The 19620-nt window shown below is 41.5% G+C and overlaps 1 protein-coding gene across 1 annotated transcript in view; it reads left to right on the top strand.

Moving 5' to 3' along the window:
* The window catches only part of col7a1l (collagen type VII alpha 1-like), a 58126-nt gene that overhangs the window by 10739 nt on the left and 27767 nt on the right, over positions 1-19620 (top strand). The window contains exons 13-54 of the mRNA XM_069671194.1: positions 19-177; positions 1112-1225; positions 1334-1483; positions 1635-1772; positions 1891-2037; positions 2536-2655; positions 3265-3411; positions 4361-4615; positions 4715-4854; positions 4937-5060; positions 5995-6138; positions 6245-6432; positions 6743-6823; positions 6997-7014; positions 7103-7129; positions 7321-7386; positions 8210-8290; positions 8370-8396; positions 9496-9540; positions 9735-9809; positions 9890-9985; positions 10101-10127; positions 10303-10356; positions 10500-10571; positions 10654-10713; positions 10824-10859; positions 11708-11752; positions 11917-11952; positions 12120-12164; positions 13272-13343; positions 13428-13460; positions 14571-14642; positions 14748-14807; positions 14932-14967; positions 16249-16329; positions 16555-16590; positions 17104-17148; positions 17786-17854; positions 18004-18039; positions 18350-18376; positions 18569-18607; positions 18691-18753. Coding sequence (XP_069527295.1) covers positions 19-177; positions 1112-1225; positions 1334-1483; positions 1635-1772; positions 1891-2037; positions 2536-2655; positions 3265-3411; positions 4361-4615; positions 4715-4854; positions 4937-5060; positions 5995-6138; positions 6245-6432; positions 6743-6823; positions 6997-7014; positions 7103-7129; positions 7321-7386; positions 8210-8290; positions 8370-8396; positions 9496-9540; positions 9735-9809; positions 9890-9985; positions 10101-10127; positions 10303-10356; positions 10500-10571; positions 10654-10713; positions 10824-10859; positions 11708-11752; positions 11917-11952; positions 12120-12164; positions 13272-13343; positions 13428-13460; positions 14571-14642; positions 14748-14807; positions 14932-14967; positions 16249-16329; positions 16555-16590; positions 17104-17148; positions 17786-17854; positions 18004-18039; positions 18350-18376; positions 18569-18607; positions 18691-18753 — 3386 coding nt within the window. The remainder of the gene's footprint in view (positions 1-18; positions 178-1111; positions 1226-1333; positions 1484-1634; positions 1773-1890; positions 2038-2535; positions 2656-3264; positions 3412-4360; positions 4616-4714; positions 4855-4936; positions 5061-5994; positions 6139-6244; positions 6433-6742; positions 6824-6996; positions 7015-7102; positions 7130-7320; positions 7387-8209; positions 8291-8369; positions 8397-9495; positions 9541-9734; positions 9810-9889; positions 9986-10100; positions 10128-10302; positions 10357-10499; positions 10572-10653; positions 10714-10823; positions 10860-11707; positions 11753-11916; positions 11953-12119; positions 12165-13271; positions 13344-13427; positions 13461-14570; positions 14643-14747; positions 14808-14931; positions 14968-16248; positions 16330-16554; positions 16591-17103; positions 17149-17785; positions 17855-18003; positions 18040-18349; positions 18377-18568; positions 18608-18690; positions 18754-19620) is intronic.

Below are 19620 nucleotides of genomic sequence, written 5' to 3'. Positions count from 1 at the left end.
TGTTCGTATTGTTTGCAGAGTTTGTTGGTCGGGACCGTCCCAGGCAGTTGGCTCTGAACGGCAGCACCACAGAGTACCAGCTGAAGAATGTAGCCCACGATACAGAGTACGTCCTGACTCTGTACGTGCTGTTTGGACCTGCGATGGGGCCTGGAATCAGCGCTACCTTCAAAACATGTAAGTATTATTATTAGATATGTTTAACGCGCTCTATTTTCTTGCTCATCTTGGCAGAATCATTCCTGTTGTTGTCATTTGTAGTAAGAGTTAGCAGGAGACTTCACAACAAAAGTATTTTAGTTCTAGGTTTTACTTTTATCAGTTGTTCTTCACTTCTGTGCCACAAGTTGTGTAAATTTGTGTCCTTTCCATTCAAAAAAGATCAAATAAATTAGGATTATTAGCATGAAAGTGCTTACAAAGAGTAACTTCACTTCTGACTGAAGCACCATTTTGCTACATCACCGTAACAAGCCACTAGAGGTCAGCAAATACAAGATTTTCAGCTGCTTTTAAGTTGAAGAAAAGTTGAACATCTAAGAGCAAATTAAACACAGCCACAAAAGAAAAAATTAAAGGAGCATTTCGCCCTTGGAAAAAGCCACTGCCAGTCAAAGCTGGTGTTCTCAGTAATCGATAGAAGCAATAATATTTGAAATTGGCTCCATAGCTGTGGAGAAAGTTGTACACCCAGCATGCATTGCGCCCGTCCCTGCAGGCAACGGCTCAGAAATCGGAAATACAACGAGAATGTACCGGTGGATCGTCTAAAAAATCTTCAGGTCTGCAGTCTACATTTCAAACCCGGACGATTTTGAATGAGACATGACTTCAGAGGCGGGCGTCCTAGATTGAGGAAGTGTAGTTGAGCAAGCTCCCTGGCCTCCACCAGATGATGCATTTTACATGTCTGGCGGAGGTTTTCCACGGCCCATTGGAGAAGCGGATAGCGTCCTCCAAAGGCACAGAGCCAAATTTCTTTTCTACCATAACGGCATTAGCTCCCTATAATAGCATGATAGGACTGAGGTTGTGGCTGAGCTTGAGATTATGATTTCGTCCTCACAAGAACACATTCAGGTTTTTCATGTTGCGTCTTCCTTCCTCACAGCTCCGTTGGGATATGTGTCCAACTTCAAGGTGACGTCCTACACCAGTACCTCCATAGACGTGGAGTGGAGTCCCATTGTTGGAGCTACTGAGTACAAACTCACTTGGAACACAGGTGAATAATTAATTACCCATGTTTTACTTTGTATGTAGAAAAGTAAAAAAGAAATGTAGAATTGACTCCTACACTATAAGTTATAACTGTGTATGTACCTGCTTGTAGATGACAGCAGCCCTCAGTCCCGTTACCTGGACAGCAGTGTTCTCTTCAACCGTATCGATGACTTGAACCCACAGTCCACCTACACAATCACAATCTGTGCAGTGTACGGCAACTCAGAGGGACCAGAAATCTCCTTATCCCAGCTCACAGGTACAGAGCTGCAGCAACTTCTCAAAGTTTATTTATTTTATAGATCATGATTTTTCTTTTTGTGATTCTTTTAAGAACACAATTCTTAGGTATTAAATTAGGATAGAAATTACACCACCTGGTTACATGGCTTTGTTTCCATCCATTTCAGCTGCTCTCTCAGACTCAGGGCCAATCCAGGCTGTGAGGGAGGTGAAAGTTGTCGACATTGGCGTCAACTCTTTCTCCCTCTCGTGGAGGAAAACCCCAGGGGCTTCTGGGTACAAAATCTCTTGGATCCCTTTCCTGGGTGAGTGACCACATACACAGTCAGCCATGTGTGCTTAGAAACTATTACTCAAACACACGCATGCAAGTTGAGTTTAAATCCAAAACCTGACGTATGAATCTTTACTTGCCTATTCTAGGAGGTGCTGAGAAGTCCCACGTGGTATCTGCTGCGTCCACCACCTTCGCTATTAAGAACCTGCGGGAGAGCTCAGCGTATAAGATCCAGGTGTCCTCCATGGTGGGAAACAGGGAGGGGAGCCCTGTCCTGGTCACTGCACGCACCTGTGAGTCCTGCCTGCCCTAAATAGTGAGGAACAGTGTGACATGTTAGCCAATGATTTCTATATATAGTATACATACAGTATATGATGACTGTTCTTTTTAGGGACATTTGAGGAATACATTTTTAGCGGCCATTTTTATCTTTAAAGGGGGTATTATGCTAATTTCAAGCTGAAGCTTCATATTTCTGTGATACCTGCGGAGTAGCTTAGCATAAGTTACAGTTAAAAAACAAATTTTTCTCACACTGGTGCTCTGTCCCAAATACAGCCTCTGCCTGAAACGACTCAGTCAGCTCTGTCCCTTTAAGAAACCCCGTCACTCTCAGAAGCCTGCTGAGGCTGCACTTTGTGACATCACAAAGTGCAGCGTGTAGAAAAAACTGGCGTTGACAGCGGCCTGCAGACTGAGCTGAAATGTTGCAGTATATTCAGCTGAGATACTTTGTTCTACACGGACCTTTGCTTGTTTCATTAATCATGTCTTTATTTCTGTTGCAGTGGATCTTCCAAAAGTGAATGGCTTTGCTGCCCTGAACACAACAGACATCAGCACCATCCTGAACTGGACGCGTGTGGCTGGCGTCTCTGGATACCTCCTCTCTTGGAGACACATCTCAGGTCAGTGGAAAAGTTGTGCCTCAGTGAAACATTCAGCAAAGAGCCCTGTCATAAGCACTGTCTTGCTGCTTTTAATATATTCCAATGAATGTCGTAGTATTTGTTTCAGAGTCCTTCAGGGTTTGAAGTGGACATGTAGCATGATGCATCTTATTGCGTTGTGTATTGAGTCACAGCATAAGCACCCAAAAGTTGAAAGGGGAATTATTCTGAAAAATATTCACCAAACTAATAATCCTGTTTACCATACAGACAGACTTTCACCAGCTTTGGAAGGATGTGTTTGTAATTTTAGTAACAATCTGCTACGAGTGACTGCAGCGCTGTGTTGCTGTGGTTGTCATTGTGTCCAATCTGTAGTACACAGGCATAATGTCTTTAAATTTCTCAGTATATGTCGAGACGTAGCTGATTATTTGGAGGCCTTTTCCCTCTGATCTGTAACTTCACACAATCTGCTCTCTAATAAAATCATACTGGTTTCAAGTTATTGTTCAATTACACACTGATTGCTCAGTTTACTGTTGGCTATAATGTATTCAACTAGGAAAGCATCTTGTTCCTAATATTTTTTTAAATATATGATTACTTATTTGTTTGTCTTTTCAGTGTTGGACACCAAGACAGAGAAATTGGGCCCTGGTTTCTCCTCCTATAAGATCAATGACCTGCTGTATGGAAGAACCTACATTTTCACCATCAGACCTTTGTATGGAGAAGTGGAGGGCCCCATAAGCACCGTGTATCAGAGAATATGTAAGTTTGGTTTGATTGGTTCTGTGAAACATCCGGGAATCTCTACATGGCATGATACATTATGCTTGTTGATTTCAAATGAGTCAAGTGAAGGAGTTTAAGTATCTCTGGGTCTTAAAATGGATCGTGAGATGGCAGCATCAGCAGTAACCGTCGTGGTGAAGAGGGACCTGAGCCTGAAGGCAAAGCTTTCGATTTACCAGTTGATCGACCTATTGTCATGAGCTTTGGGTAGCGACCGACAGAATGAAATCATAGATACAAGCGGCCAGAATGAGTTTCCTCAGAAGGGTGGCTGAGCTCAGCCTTGGAGATAGGGTAAGGAGCTCAGACATCCGGAGGGAGCTCGGAGTAGAGTTGCTACTCCTTCTCATTGTAAAGAGCCAGTTGAGGTGGTTCGGGCGCCTCCCTTTGGAGGTTTTCCGGACACGTCCAACTGGGAGGAGACCCCGAGGCAGACCCAGAGCTTGCTGGAGGGATCATACATCTCGTCTGGCCCTCAGGAGGAACTGGAAAACGTTGTTGGGGAGAGGAATGTCTAGGTTAACTCGCTTAGCCTGCTGCCACCGTGACTTGGTCCCGGATAGGCGGAAGAAAATGGATGGATGGATTTCAAATGATATACATAAACATGTATCTAGATTATGTTCTTCTATGCTTTTAATGAATATTATTTAAGTATATAAGATGATTGTAATATTTTAAATGCTCCTCCATGAGTCCACGCTGCATTACACCGTGTCATAATAAGACATGGCAGAGGCGGTGCAAGGTGAGTTTAAGTGTCTGTCTCTGTGTGTCAGCCCTGTGATTGGCTGGCGATCAGTCCAGGGTGTACCCCGCCTCTCGCCCAATGATGTACCCAATTAAGATCAAACAGCAACTACTCTCTTCCCCCTTCAGATTTAGACTTTTTTAATCAGTTGTGTCATGTCTCTTTGCATCTCAGTGGGACAGGATCCTCCAGTGGCAACAGCGCGCTCTGTTCCAGCCACAGCCGCCCCTCGTATCACGACTGCCTCCATCACCAAGACTGCCATCTCGCAGACAACCACCAGAACCACCCGGCACCCCATTGTTGTGCCACCCACCAAATCCATCACCACCAAGAAGCCTCCGAGTGTCAGTAAAGCCAAAGAGGCAGGAGTCACCTCCATTCGGTTAACCACAGTCAGTGCACAGACAACAGCTCCACCTGGACCAGGTATCTTAGAGCTCATTCATATATCGATATATCTGCATAATACAAATTCAAACATGATTATTGCCTCTTACATTTTAAGATGTTTTTGTCTCCTGTCAGCGTGTGGTAAGACCAAAGCAGACATAGTCATCTTAGTGGACGAGTCCTCCAGCATCGGGGTGAACAACTTCAACAAGATGAAAGACTTCATATTCCGGGTGGCCACTTACTTCCCCACCATCGGCTCTCAGGCCACACAGGTTGGTCCCTCAGTAGAATAGAATTATAGCACAGATGATGATGTTATAATTATGTGTGTTTTCTCCCTTAACCTTCTCGCAGATAGCCGTGGTTCATTACAGCGACGAGCCTCGTATTGAATTCCGTCTCAACGACTTCAAAGACAGAAACTCGGTGCTCAGGGCGATCAGAGCGCTGCGCTATGTCGGGGGCAACACCAGAACAGGTGAGTGATGCTGCAGCTGTCACTCTTCTTTGCCTCTGTTTTCCACCTGTCATTTGATAGTTGAGTTTCTATTTCATTAAAGATAGAGGGAGTAAGAGTAAGTGTACTTATATAGCGCTTTTCTAGTCTTGAAACCACTCAAAGCACTTTTACACTACATGTCTCATTCACCCATTCACACACACATTCATACACTGATGTCAACTGTCAACACAACGATGCCACTGGGATCAATTTGGGGTTCAGTGTCTTGCCCAAGGACACTGCGACATGTAGACTGAGGGAGCTGGGGATCGAACCAACAACCTTCCAATCGAAAGACGACCAACTCTACCACTGAGCCACAGCCGCCCCTAGTGGTGGTGTTGGTACTTAAAGGATACAGAATGAGCTGAGGAGCTGGACTTGGACACGGATGACATTAATTTGGGTGTAGGAGGGTGATGATGCAATGATCGAGCTGAAACGACAAACAGTCTGCAGAAGAGAAGAGAGGAGAAAAGATTTAAAACTTGACAGCAGCAGGATGATTGGTCGACAGAAGTCGAGGCTAAATCTGGTTGGTTTAATGCTTGAAATAGTCGACGCCCACAATCAGCTGATCACCAGAGCAGGAAGAGGAAGAGAGAGAGAATGAATGATGACTTAATGTATGAATGCATGAGTATGTACTTTTTTCTTTTCTATTTCTGTCATGTATAAGTCTCTAATTGTTTTGCTATTTATATGTATGTAACTAATTAGCAGCTTGTCATCTGTAATGTGTTATAAAAGCGTTATAAACGGCACACATGGCTCACTCCACTACATTTAGCACGCTGTCGGCGACATCACTGCTTTAACGTAAAACAGTGCCGTGCAGAGAAGTAAATTTAGTCCACCAGCGTCACCGAAAGTGTAATTAATTTGTCTGAGTACGTTTGTTCCCCCTCAGGAAAAGGCATCAGCTACGTTCTGCAGGAGCTGTTTCAGGAGTCCCTGGGGATGAGGCAGGATGTGGCCCACATACTGGTTCTCATTACGGACGGCAGGGCTCAGGATAATGTGGTGCCACCTTCCAGAATTGCACGTGCTCTGGGTCAGCAAAAAGATTGTGAAGCTTCCAAAAGTTTAATTTTAAAAAAGTACAATATCATATGTTGTTAATGAAGCGCTCACCTGGATCTGAATGTGTGTCTCTGCAGGGGTCAGTGTCCTGGCAGTTGGAGTTTCTAATGCAGACATTGAGGAGCTGAATAAGATAGCAGCGCCCACCAGCTACAAAAACATCTTCTTCTCACCGACCTTTGACGACTTCCCTTCTATAGAGAGAGAATTTATCAACAGCATCTGCAGTGAGGAGCTGCTGTCTGAGTTCAAACTGAATGACGAGGCAAGGCAATTTGCATGTGTTGTTATTTTGGTTCTTTGTTATTGTAATTAGATGTCTTATAGTTTAGTCAGACTTGTTTTTCCACACGTTAAATGCACATTAAAGAGATCACAGTAACATTAATGTAAAGTTAATCATTTTTTAATCAGCTGTCTGAGACGATGTAGGTGGAAACACTCCAGCGGTCATGACTTCATTTTAACGTCAGAGAGGTGGTAGCTTAAAGCTTGAATAAGCTGCTATTCACAGCCATCTCTTCCACAATATCTTTGATCCATCTGTAATAAATTACTTTCTTTTCCATTGTCAGTCTGCTCAGTTGGACACCCCGACTGAAGACCCAGAGGAGCTGCTGAAGCCTCAAGGTCCCTGCTCCTCTCAGTGTGCCAAGGTGAACACCTTCGTTATCTTATAGTGCAACCAAATGTTTTACAATCACAAATTGCAAGACAAGATTATCAAATATTTAAACTTAAATATACCTATTTAATTTCTTATAAAGGGATTAAATGCATCCCTTTAATTATCTTCTCTTTTAACTGTGTCCATCGTTTGTTTATCCAGGGCCAGAAGGGAGAAAAGGTGAGATACATTCAATGAATGAAAAATGCCTTTTAATAAGAACTGTATGCAAAAGCAGTGTTCATTATATTTATTATAACTCTTTCAGGGTGATGGCTTTGGTCTTGGAGGTCTGGTATGTTTTATCACGTTTCTTCTCTACATGACGTCATCTGTGAAATAAAAAGCTGTTACTTTGTACCCAAACACTCCCCACTGTCCTCTCTCTGTCTCACATTAAATGAACTTATATTATTGATTAAACTTTGTCTTAATTATTGATTTAATTTTATAATAACCAGTTTTCTTGTTTCGTTGTTGATGTAGAAATTCAGGCAAAGCCCCGGACAGTTCGATCCCTTCACTTCTTCCAAAGGAGAGAAGGGAGAGAGGGTAAGAACCAACGTTTGCACACACGTTGAAATCATTGCCATTATCACTGAGTATCATTTAGTCAAGCCTACCTTACTCTTCTGCTGTCTGACTGTATAAATGTTAGTATGCAAGCAGCCACGATGATGCTATATCGTAAAGTTAAACTATGAAAGAGCTGTCACATTTTTAAAAGTCACTGACAGAAAGTTTCAGTTTAACGTTACCAAAATAGAAGAACATGGATTTTGGGAAGCATGACACAAGCTCTCTTTAACTCCAATTTCTTATTGTTCATTTAAATAATAAGGCAACGTTTACTGTTATTGGATTTTCATTTTGTAAATTTTTCAACATATCAAAATAGAAGAAACAGACAATAAAAATCTACATCAAGGCAGTAAAAACTGTGTATATTGTCGGCAATGTCGGGGCAGCTAACAGTTGCAAATTTTCATAGTAATAGGGCTTGCAGTTAAGTAAAGGTTTCAACATGTTTTGGGGATAACTGCCTTGATTAATAAGCCATAAAAATACAAATGTTATGTAACTAGGAAGTAACCCATGATTGAGGTACAGGTGGACGAATATCTTCAGAAATATAAAGAGATCGGTTAGATTAAGAGGTTCCCTACAGTCAGTTAACCGTGTTTCCTTCCATGAGTCAGATACAGTAAATATCAACACACCTGCTCTGTCATCACAGCTCCACTATATCATGTCATTACTGTCTCATATCCGCTCTCATAACCCTGCTGTGACTGTGTGGGTGTTACTGTGGCTTTGCAGTGTCGGTCTATTATTTCATTTTCCTTCACAGACCATATTGTTTTTTATACGACAGGGGCCGTCTGGAACAGATGGCGTACCTGGGTTTCCAGGACGACCGGGAAGAACTGGTCCCCCGGGTTCTGCCGGCCAACGGGTAACTGAATTGAGGAAAAACGCTGATTTTGTTAAAGTGCATCTGAATCTGAAAATAATATTTGTTTGGTATTTTTCAGGGCGCTCCAGGCGTTCCAGGTGATATGGTAAGAAAGAATATCATGAATAAATGCATGAAGGAAAAACTTCTGAAAGTATTATAGTGAGTCAGCCGACTATAACTCAGATCGTATAAAAGTGATGTCCAGTCTTTAACTGTGTTCCCGGACTGCATGTATCACCGGTTACCTTTGCCTTTTCACTGTGGATGTAACCAAAGCTTTATTAAAGGGGGAGTATTTTATGCTAATTTCAAGCTACATATTTCACTCTGTGATACCTGTGGAGTAGCTTAGCATAATTTACAGTTAAAAAAACTTTTCTTACACTAGTGCTCTGTGCAGGCTCACATACAGCCTCTGCCTGAAACCACTCAGTCAGCCCTGTCCCTTTAAGAAACCCCGCCCCCCCTACAAGCCCGCTTTCTTCTGATTGGCCAGCTCTCCGAAGCCTGCCGAGGCATCACAAAGTGCAGCGTGTAGAAAAAACTGTGTGAAACCTGGCATTCACAGCAGCCTGCGGGCTGAGCTGAGAAACCTGGGGATTACTCCAACATACATCTGGTCATCCAACATTGCAACATTATATATATGTCTTAAAATGTGAAACAGCATAATACCCCCTCTTTAAAGACAGATAATGGAAGGCAGACATTTAATATATTTTTTTAAAGATTATTTTTTGGGCTTTTGCCTTTATTTGACAGCACAGCTGAAGATAGACAGGAAATGTTGGGAATAGAGAGTGGGCAGGCCAGGAGTCGAGCCTGCGATCAATGCGACGAGGACTATAGCCTCTGTGCATGGGGCACCCGCTCTACCAGCTGAGCTAAACCAGCACCCCAACATTTAATATTTTAATAACATTTAGTATTATTCATTAGCAATGAACAACTTTTATTTTGACAGCAGGTGGTTTAAAAGTACTTTTGCGGTATTTTGAGATAGAATACAGACCGGAGGGGCGGGGCCGATAATAAGGAGGATCTAGGGATACAGGTTATGTTGCAGAGATTGTTAATCTCTTTACAAGCAATTTTTTGATTAAGGGAGGACTTATTACCACCTACATTTTGAGACTGTTGTCTATTCAATATTGTTTCAAGTATCCCTCTAATATTCACTCTTCATGTGTTTTCCCTGGCAGGGTCTACCCGGACTCACCGGTCCTAAAGGGCAGAGAGGAGAGAGAGTAAGTCAAACACATGCATTTAATTGCTTTTTGGTTAGATTTCAGCTCCTGAAGGGGTTGTCAACAAGATTTATCAACTTTTTTTTAAAGAGCTTTAAGAGTCACAATGACAAAAACAACTAGGACAACAACACAAATGATTGAAGAGCTCTGGTGTGCGTCCAGGTTCATGCTTTTCTTGTGCTTCCCTTTAGGGAGAGCCGGGATATGTTATAGCTGGAGCAGACGCAAATTTCGTACCCGGACGAAAAGGAGAGCCGGGGTCTTCGGTGAGTCCTCGGAAAAAATCCTCAGTTTATTGAACACTGACCCTCACAGCAACTTAAATATTATTCACTACATCTTATAGGGTCCTCAGGGACCTCCTGGTGTACCGGGGGTCAATGGAGCCTCGGGCCTACCTGGCCAACCAGGACCGTCAGGGTCGCCTGGAATATCAGTCAAGGTGACGTAGAACTGTCTGATATTCAAATTTTAAAAGAAGCTGTGAACATGAAACAACATAACGATGTCTCTGTGTTTGTTTTAAGTAATTGTTTATTCACTGATGCTTTTTGTAGGGAGACTCTGGAGAGCCGGGAGCTAAAGTAAGTATGGACGCTGCTTTATTCGTCTTTTAAAAAGGTTGCACTGGCACAATTTAATTTACAGCATCATGCATTTATGCGCCTACTTTTTCCTGCCTCACATTCTGATTTTATCAGTTTATGAAATTTGCAACGCTTGGTTTTGATCTGATAAAGCTTTCACTCTTTTTGAAAGGGTCTACGTGGGAAGCCGGGCGTGAAGGGAGACAAAGGAGAGTCGGGGAGAGATGTGAGCCCATAGATAATAAAATTGTTAAAAAGTGGTGGACAGAATAAAAGATTAGTCGCCTTCTGAACAATAATTTGCATATTCTGAGGCGTGTTTCTCTCTCTTTGTCTCTTCCTTGTTGTTTCGAACACAAACTACTGCAGGGGATTGCAGGTTTGCCTGGTCCCATCGGCCTTGATGGGGTGCCAGGATTGCCGGGAGAGAAAGGAGAGAAGGTAAAGCTTTTGATCAGTGTGCAAAAAGTGCATGAAGTTCAACGGAGTAACCGGCCTGATAAACATTCCTTTTTTTTTGCAGGGTGAAGAAGGAATTGGCATTCAAGGTATTCAAGGTCCTCGTGGTGAGCCGGGACAGAAGGTACATAACAACGAACATATAAATTAATTTAAAGTAGAATTCAAAGTTCAATCATATTGATGCTAAATACTCCGCAAGGTTATGTAATGATTTCAACTCTTGTTTTTCAGGGAAATATTGGCCTGATAGGACCAGTCGGCCCAAAGGTATCTATGAATGAACCTGTTTTTTCTTGCACCAAGAGCATAAACACATAAAAGACAAGAGACATCAACAACCTGACAAGACAGCATATAATTGATCATCAAAGAAAAACATTGCATGGTTTTCTGCCAAGTTCAAACTGTTTTATCAGAGCTTGTTAAGGAGCTGAATGCTGTGGGACAAAGGATGTGATGCCTCTTTAAGTCCGCACCCGGGGCATTCTGAACCTGCGCTCTGTAGTGAAAAGTTCATATTCACACTGAATACAAAATGTCAGTACACTCTCAGTGAACGTCTTATGAGAGAACTTCAGCACAGTACTGTCATTAAAAAATAGAGACCCTGGAATTGGTGTTTGCACTCCATGTCTGTGTGCCGAGGTACTTATACTCCTGTACAATTTCTATATTTGTGTTATTCCTAATTACGGGCGACAGGGAAGAATGTCTTCTAAAATCAATAATAATTTCTTTGCTTTTCTTTGTGTTTAAAATCAATTATTATTATTTAGACACCAGTTATAAAAGTTTGTTACCTCAGCGCTGTAATTGTTCTCGTTGTCCTTTAAAAGACCTTCCAGAATTATCCTGATGATAATTATAGTCGTTGGTATACAATGTGAATAACAAGGGTGCAAGGACGCAACCCTGTGGTACCCCAGTCCGAGTGCTGATTGCTGATGACTGTCGTCAGTGGATGTTGAGAAACTGTTGTCTCTCATTGAGACAGTTATATATTCAACCTATGAGGGTGTGGTTGACTCTGCCTAACTTCACATAAAGTCCTCTGTTTGCTCTGAATGTTGTTTTTATTAGTGGAATAATATTTTCTATGTTATTCATCTTTTAAGGGGGATCTTGGAGAGCAGGGCATCCAAGGAATCATTGGACCTCGGGTGTGAACCTCATCATTATCTCCTATATGAATATTTTCCTGCATATTTTACCCCTGAATGCATAAATTAAATCCACCGTAGTCTAATGAGGTGAAACCTATTTAACTAACTGTTAGAATCGGTGATGAAAGGATTCAAAGCAAGTGATTTATTTGTACCTGCAGGGAAAGAAGGGGTTCAAAGGGGAGCAAGGGGACAAGGTGAGTTCATCCCACACGCATGTCCGCTATATCTTTATGTGGCTGAAAATATTCACTTTTAATCAATATTTAAATGTGAAAGACTTCCAGTTAGAGTCTGGCTTGTAGATTTTTAATAACACAGACTGATTAAGTGTGTATGTGACTGTGTGCGTGTGTCTTCTTAGGGGGAACGAGGAGAGATGGGACCAGTCGGACCAAAAGGACCCACAGTGCGTTGACAAATCACACACAGTATACACATTTTAGCTGCATGTCCTTCCTGCGCACGTCTATACAAACCAACATGATCATAACTGCTTCCACTTGTGTATTAAAATCCTCTCTCTAATTCCTTTTTGATTACAAAGAAACATCCCAGAGGAAGGTTCAATATATTTATTTGGAACACCTCTGATAAATATGTGGTTAATAACCGATTCCTAATGTCTCCAAACAGACATTTAGGTTTATGAATAAACAAATGCGCAAGCCATATTGTTCCTAAGACAAGACTCTGTCAGAGATGGGTATGATTGCATGCAGTCATGAGCCCAAATATCAAACCTCAGTGGATTTATTTTGCAAATGGGCAATTTTGTCCTGCATCAGCGATTTTTAATTTGTAGCAGCGTGGTCTTATGGAAGAGATTATCACTAAAAAATAAAGTCATGATCTTCCTGTCTTTTGTATTACAACCAAAGAAAGACGGTCCTTTCAACAAGTTAGCTTTTAAAATAAAAAGCTCATGTAGTGGTGGTAAACAAAAGCAGGCCGAGAGTGATGGATATTGTTGTTGACCCGCCACCAACACAATTTCTGAAATTTTGTAACCACTCAAATTTACTGAATAAAAAATGGTGCAGTTTGGACCTGAGACAACATCAAACATCACAGTATGTAAACTTCAAAAAACACAACAGTATTGTGTCAACCAAAATTACCAGCAGCCGCTTGTCAACAGAAATAAACTTAAAAAGTGCAACATAAATGCACAAATACTGTCGGGCTCATCAAGTTTAAAGTATGTAAATGAAACTGTAGCTGGGATAATAAACAACAATACTGCTGCACGCACATAGGAAACCCAAGTCCTTCAAAATAAAAGCGCAGCATAGACTTTTTGCAACAACTTTTTTTTTTTCAAGCACACATCCGCGACCCACTTTTGGGTCCTGACCCATCAGTTCAGAACCAGGGCTTTAAAGGATGTTTTAAAACTGGTACAAAATACTAAGTAACAGCTGTTGGAAGAGAGGCGAGGAGTTAACAATCTATCACAACAGAAATGGCAATTAAAGATTTTTAAGTTATTTTTAATTTACGTTGATATTTCCAGGGACTGACGGGGCCGTTGGGGTTAAAAGGAGACGAGGGTCCGAGAGGCGTCCCTGGAGATCCTGCCAAGGGTGTAAGGAAAACATTCTTTCATACTTAAGCAATAGAAGCACTTGATACTCTTTTCCTACTCAGCCTTGTTTTTCCATCACAACAGATCATTGGACCAACTGGAAAAAAGGGTGCCAGGGTGAGTAGCCGAAGCAAATTAGCATATGTGGAGATTTAAAAAAAAAAGGTTGCATATCTATCATTTATAGTATTAAGCAAATAATGATAATAAAAAGAAGCCATCCAGGGGCACCCATTATTTATTTTAATTGTATTTATTTTAAAAGGGACCATGTATAATATGAAACATGCATGAGTTAGCTTAAAGCTAATTTTCATTCGCAGTCTCTCAGCACGTCACAATTAAAACATCACATAGTTATAAAACCTCACCAAGTTACAAGACGCAACACACAATACAGGATGACACAGAAGCTAATTCAAACACACACACACACACACACACTCACAAACCATCTCATCGAGTTAATTCTCGACCTTGAAAAACATGTTAGCAAAATGAATCTCACCTTAACTTTAATATCTTTCAGATATTTGCCACCAAAGCACACAACCTTACCAGTATATTGACTTGACTTTACCCACTTAATATTGAGATGAACTAGTGGGTCCAATTTCCATGTTTTGAGCACTTTAATGGAGTGAGTCCATGTTTGTTTTTGGATCCACCCACTGAGGTTGACTCAACAAATAGGAATAATCATGCCTCTAAAGATGCTCTGCCTCCAAGAAATACTTGAGTCTCAGATGGTCTTTATCCGTGCTGCAGATTTAGGGTTTACTACCATTGAGTGAAAAGATCTATCTAACCTTGCTAACCTTCAGGCCACCGGGTTACCTTGTTAAACTTTGTCACAGCCTCACACGTATGTTTAAGTTGCCCACATTCATCCTAACTAGCTTAAAATAATTCACTGAGCCAGAGGGAAGTGATTTTCTTAATGTTTCATTCTGTTGAGACTTTGTTAATTAATTGTTCTGGGTATTCTTTTGCACTCAGCCTCGCTCCCGTGGGTCTGCTTATCAAACACAATTAAGATTTTCTCTCATTAGCTTCTGCAGAGGGACTGAACGCTCCGCTGAATGGGACCTCTTTAATCTCAGTCTGCAGGGTTCTTTTTAAAGAGTTTTCTTTTTGAACTGGTTAGATCATTTTGCCTTGTGACCAGAATCGAGTTGATTGGTGTTCTGTGTGTGTGCGTGTGTTTGCGTGTGTCCTGTTTGTCAGGGGGACATCGGTCCAGTCGGCCCCACGGGACCACAGGGAATAAAGGGGGAACAAGGAGACAAAGGAGCGAAGGTGAATCATGATAAATACTCTAAGCTTCAATTTTTTTCTGGAGAGAAATATAAATCTGTTGGTGAAGAATAACTGTATGAATGTGGTTTGTGTGGATGTGCGCAGGGCAGTCCTGGTTTTGGAATTCCAGGACAGCGGGGAGAAAAGGGAGAAAATGGCGAGAGGGTGAGTGATCTGAAAAAGTGAAATTACTGATTTTAAACCTTAACTTTGCTTATGTTTGATATTGAGCAGAAAAGCTGTTTCTTAATATATTTACAATATGTTTTATCTTTATTGTCATTCACAGGGAAATGTAGGTTTGTCTGGAAAACCAGGACCAAAAGTAAGTAACAGACTATTTCTGCTAAAGCTGCCCTTATCAATGTTCTTATATTAAAGTCAGAATTTTGAAGATTTTCATTTGAATAAATGTCTGTTAAATCACTATCTATCGCCGAATGAGGTAACATAATGGTGATTGAGCCTCATTCATGAAAGCCTTTGCATTTGCAGTATATAGTGCGACATTAGCGGAAAAAATCACAAGCGGCGCCCAGTTAGTGACGCATTTTCCATCACCCAGCAGTGGTTGGTCTGCCAGAGAGGGTAGGCGGAGCTAAGCGGCTGCTTTTCCGGTCTCTGCAAGTGTTGCGAGTAAACAGTAATCTACTATGGCTGAACAAACAGATACAACTTCAACAATAAGTGAAAATCCAAAGAAAAAGAAACAAACTCGACGCTCAGATGAAGGCAAACAGTCTAGAAAGGAAAGCGACCGTCAGCGAGGAAAATCAAGAATTACAACCGGAGCCAACCGTGGACGTCTGGTTATGTGGGACGTATGCGCCTGCAATTGCCTTTTATCGCCATTAGATGCCACTAAATAGAACAAAACAGACAACTTCGAGATTATATCTTTAACTATGTGTGGTGTGACAGTAGTCGCTAGAGTGACAAACTCACAGAGAATTTTCACCACTAAACTCTATGGAGTTTTTTTAAGCTAATTGTTTCGGTTTTGAAGATCAAACCTTTTTGTTTTTGTTCACTTTTACCACTGTTAGCTGATTTTACACTCGACATGCGTCATTCTCCACCATCACCTGACAAACACTTCCTCCCAATTTGGATTCTCTTTAAGCTGCAAAATTTGCCATGTCATGGCCATGGCTGCCCTGCACCAGTACTGTGCTCTTACTTTCAGCCCCAACACCACCCCAGCATCCACCTGCAGGCTCCGGCTGGGGGGGTTAAGATATTATCTCATCACTCCTCAAGTTTCTGCATGTAAAAAAATCTGCGAGGAGTGATGAGGTCGGAGCTTAGACGCCAAACTCAAGATATGTTCTGCTGTTACAATAAACATTTCAAACCATAACAAATGTGAGCTGTCTGACTGAACTCTTCATTATTGCTAATGATGTTCCACGCCTCCTCAGTGTGTAAATACTTTTTCAACTGCAGCTGATGGCACAAACACTTTTGCACAGTTTGTGAGGCTTAAATTGATTTTAAGTGTGTTTTTGTCCTCCTTCTTTTGAACTCCTAAAGCTTGATAATTAAATGACTGATATTTATTTTAGGTTGTTAATGTTGCTTAAACAGAAGTCATGTGTTTGTCCAGGGGCTGGATGGCTTTAAAGGTGAAAAGGGGAGTATTGGATTAAACGGCAATCCTGGAGAACCAGGATTAAGAGGTAAAGATGTAAGTAAATCCTGAGTTGAGTGAAAGCAATGATACAAGTTGAACAGTACAGCACAAATCTGATTGTTTGAGAATTTACATCAGGAGGAAGCTCATAGATTTTATTATTGTAAGACATAAGTAGAACATAAATAAACATTTATCTGATATATAAACTGTATATGCTTGCAAATATGGCTAAAAATAAACATTGTAATGTTGATGACGATGACTGTTTGTGCGTAGGGAGCCCCTGGAACTAAAGGAGACCTAGGAATGAAGGTACAATCAGCATGTTAATTTGTCGCTCAGGAGGTTAAAGCTGCTGTGAGGAGTTTTTCACTGGTTATGAAACAGGCTGAAATTACTTCTGATTACTCTGTGTGACATACAAAAGCAAACCAGACCATCAGGGGCAAGATTGATTATTTCTATATAGTTATTTTTAATGCCTCAAACTGCTGGCGGGGGGGGTAGGTGTGAGACGAAGCGGTTAAATGCACGCTGCCTTAGTTTACATTTTCCAGGGCAAACATTTAAAGTGAGTGATACATATGAGTGTTAAAGAAAGCAGGAGGAGATTTTTTTGTTAAAACATCACTAAAGCATGAACAGGACAAAATCAGCAAAGAGATGAGAGGTACGGCTTTGTCCACAGGGGGCGCCAAAATCAACACGGAAGTTCCTCACAGCAGCTTTAAGTAGAGCAATGATTATTTGTATTTAATACAGTTATACATATTTTTTAATCAATACATCCAAGTACTTACCTAACTTACCTTTTGTTTTTCTCAGGGTGAACTAGGACCAACTGGAGAGCCTGGTGACAGAGGAATTAGGGTACGTCTTTTCCAAAATGCAACACAGAAATAAACCCACAAACAGAGAGCACAGATAAAAGCTGCATAAAGAGAAATCGGAGTTATTTAAAGAGTAACTGCACACTTAAACATGTTGTTTGAGCTGTAATCTAAATGATATCGTTGTACTGTGATGAAACGCCTCAATGCTGGTGTTAATATGGACAATTCTTCGGCACATCATGTGTTGGAAATGGCTCAAACACTATGTCAATCAGAGGTGGGCGGTACCTCCCCCGGCCCCCTTCTTTGAGAGAGACTCTTTGAAACCACGCTCATTTTCAGATATATCCTGATCGAGACATTCACGAGAATTTACACTATTTTTGCTCGCACACTGTACATTAGCCTTCTAGCTAACGTTACGTTACCACTCAGAGATCGCGCCCATGCTCTCTTCAGAACCAGAAATAACTGCACGTGCGGTCGGCGCTCGGACTGATAGGGCTCGGGACCACCACGGTCCTCAACCACACTAAAGTGCTTTTTAAACTAGAAAAAATTCAAATGTATTGTAGCTAAGTACGCTGACTGCAAGTTTGAGTGAAGGACTAATTACCTGTGTGTAGTGCATGTGCTATAACGCTCTTTTTAAACACTTTGTTCATGTTGCTCAGGGTCCGCTGGGTCTACCAGGGCGACCAGGGGACCCAGGAGAGAAAGGAGACAATGGGAAGCCCGGCCTCGTAAGTCCTTTGACTTTCATTTAAAGAAGAATCTATACCTGTTATCTACCTCCATTGAACAAAACAAGAACGTGATTATGTCCTTAAATAACCGGGAAAAAACTAATCTGCGACGCTTAAAGATACTTTGTGATGTTGTTTGTTTGAAGGGCACTGATGGAAAGAAAGGCGACAAAGGCGAGCCGGTACGTTCGCCTTCACCGTCTCTATCTCTCTTATTGATGTTAATTGTTCCTCCTGTTTGACGCACTCTCGTCATTCTTCTTCATCACTCACCATGTCTCATCTTCACGACCTGCTATGACGTCATGATTCCTATCATGATATGTTCAGTAATTAAGTTTGGCTTTTTGTGTGTGCCACCCTTCAATGAACCTACTTTTTTTTGTATCCTTTGTGCTGCTAATATGATTTGTGTTTAGCGGTGCGACGTTTCAGATGTTAACTGGTGTCTTCTTGTGCTCTTCTTTTGATCGTGCTGCCGCGGTCACAAAGGGAAAACCTGGACCTCCGGGAACACAAGTAAACAAACCTCTGTTATCATATTTGACAGCTCCTCGTCAGCTCAGCCATGTCTGACGCGGGCATTCACTGTAACAGAGCTCATAAAGAACGAAAGAAAAGACACAAACTCCCATAAGACCTTGTGAAATACTGTCTGCTCTCAATCAGATTAAACTGTGTCAATAAACGTTTCTCATTCTGTCCTACCAGATTGTTGGAGACGACAACGTGCTGACCAGAGTGATTAAGGTAACTTAAAGAACATCATGCGATATGCATTATTTTATTCTTTAATGAGGAAATAATGTTTCTCTTTTAACACGTCCCTTCAGGGTGAACCAGGAGAGCATGGTCAGCCTGGTGTGAGAGGAGAGACGGGACTGCCTGGACCAAGAGTGAGTATCGTATCGCTCTCACCTGTCGCAAACCATCACATAGAGGGGGACATAATAAGTCAACTGACAGAAATGTAATCTACATTTCATGTAAAAAATACCAAGCACTCTCTCGTTTCTCAACTTCTAAAATTTGCAGATTGTTGGGCCGGTTTAGCTCAGCAGTTAAATCACATGTCCCATGTACAGAGGTACCTCCCACCTTCAGCCCTCGGCCCCCGGCCGCATGCCATCCTCCCCTCTCTCTCTTCCCTTGTTTCACTATCCACCATCCTGTCTCTCTCAATGTAGGCACAAAAGGCAAATAAAAAAGAAGATAAAATTAGCCATTTTTCCGGCTTTATTCAATTTACTATCTTAAAGATTTGGACTGTTGGTCAGTTAAAATAAGACATTAATTTCTTCTTCATGACAGAATTAGTGCAATATTGAAAGGTAATGAAATGTATTTCACGGAGTTGTGGTCTGACCTGTTCAACTACCTGCCTGAAGAACTGACCCAGCTGGTTATGAGGGGCCAAAGCTCTACAAAATGGCCAGCAACAATTGGACTGAGCTGTGCCTTAGTTACAATTTTGAATGGCATACTATTGTGCCTTCATGATAATATTGTACAGTTGAAAGGGTTACTGTGGGGTCGGTGTATATGGTGAGCAGTGTGTGTAGCGATACAGCTGGGATGTTTGGGAGAGAGACTGTAGGCAACTGAAAATAATCTTTTATGTATTTAATTTTCTGTATGGATGGCAGTTCTTTGTTTCTTTTTTATTTTCATTTATGAAATTTCAATAAAACAAGACATTAAAAGTAAAATGCTACAATGCTAGCTGTCTTTTGGGGTGTGTCATATAAACTACACAGTTAACA

Source organism: Semicossyphus pulcher, unplaced genomic scaffold (genome assembly GCF_022749685.1).
Source record: "Semicossyphus pulcher isolate SPU_LCO1_2020_fin unplaced genomic scaffold, fSemPul1.0.p SCAF_20, whole genome shotgun sequence".
Classification (NCBI taxonomy): Eukaryota; Metazoa; Chordata; class Actinopteri; order Labriformes; family Labridae; genus Semicossyphus; species Semicossyphus pulcher.
This window is presented reverse-complemented; position numbering and strand designations above follow the sequence as displayed.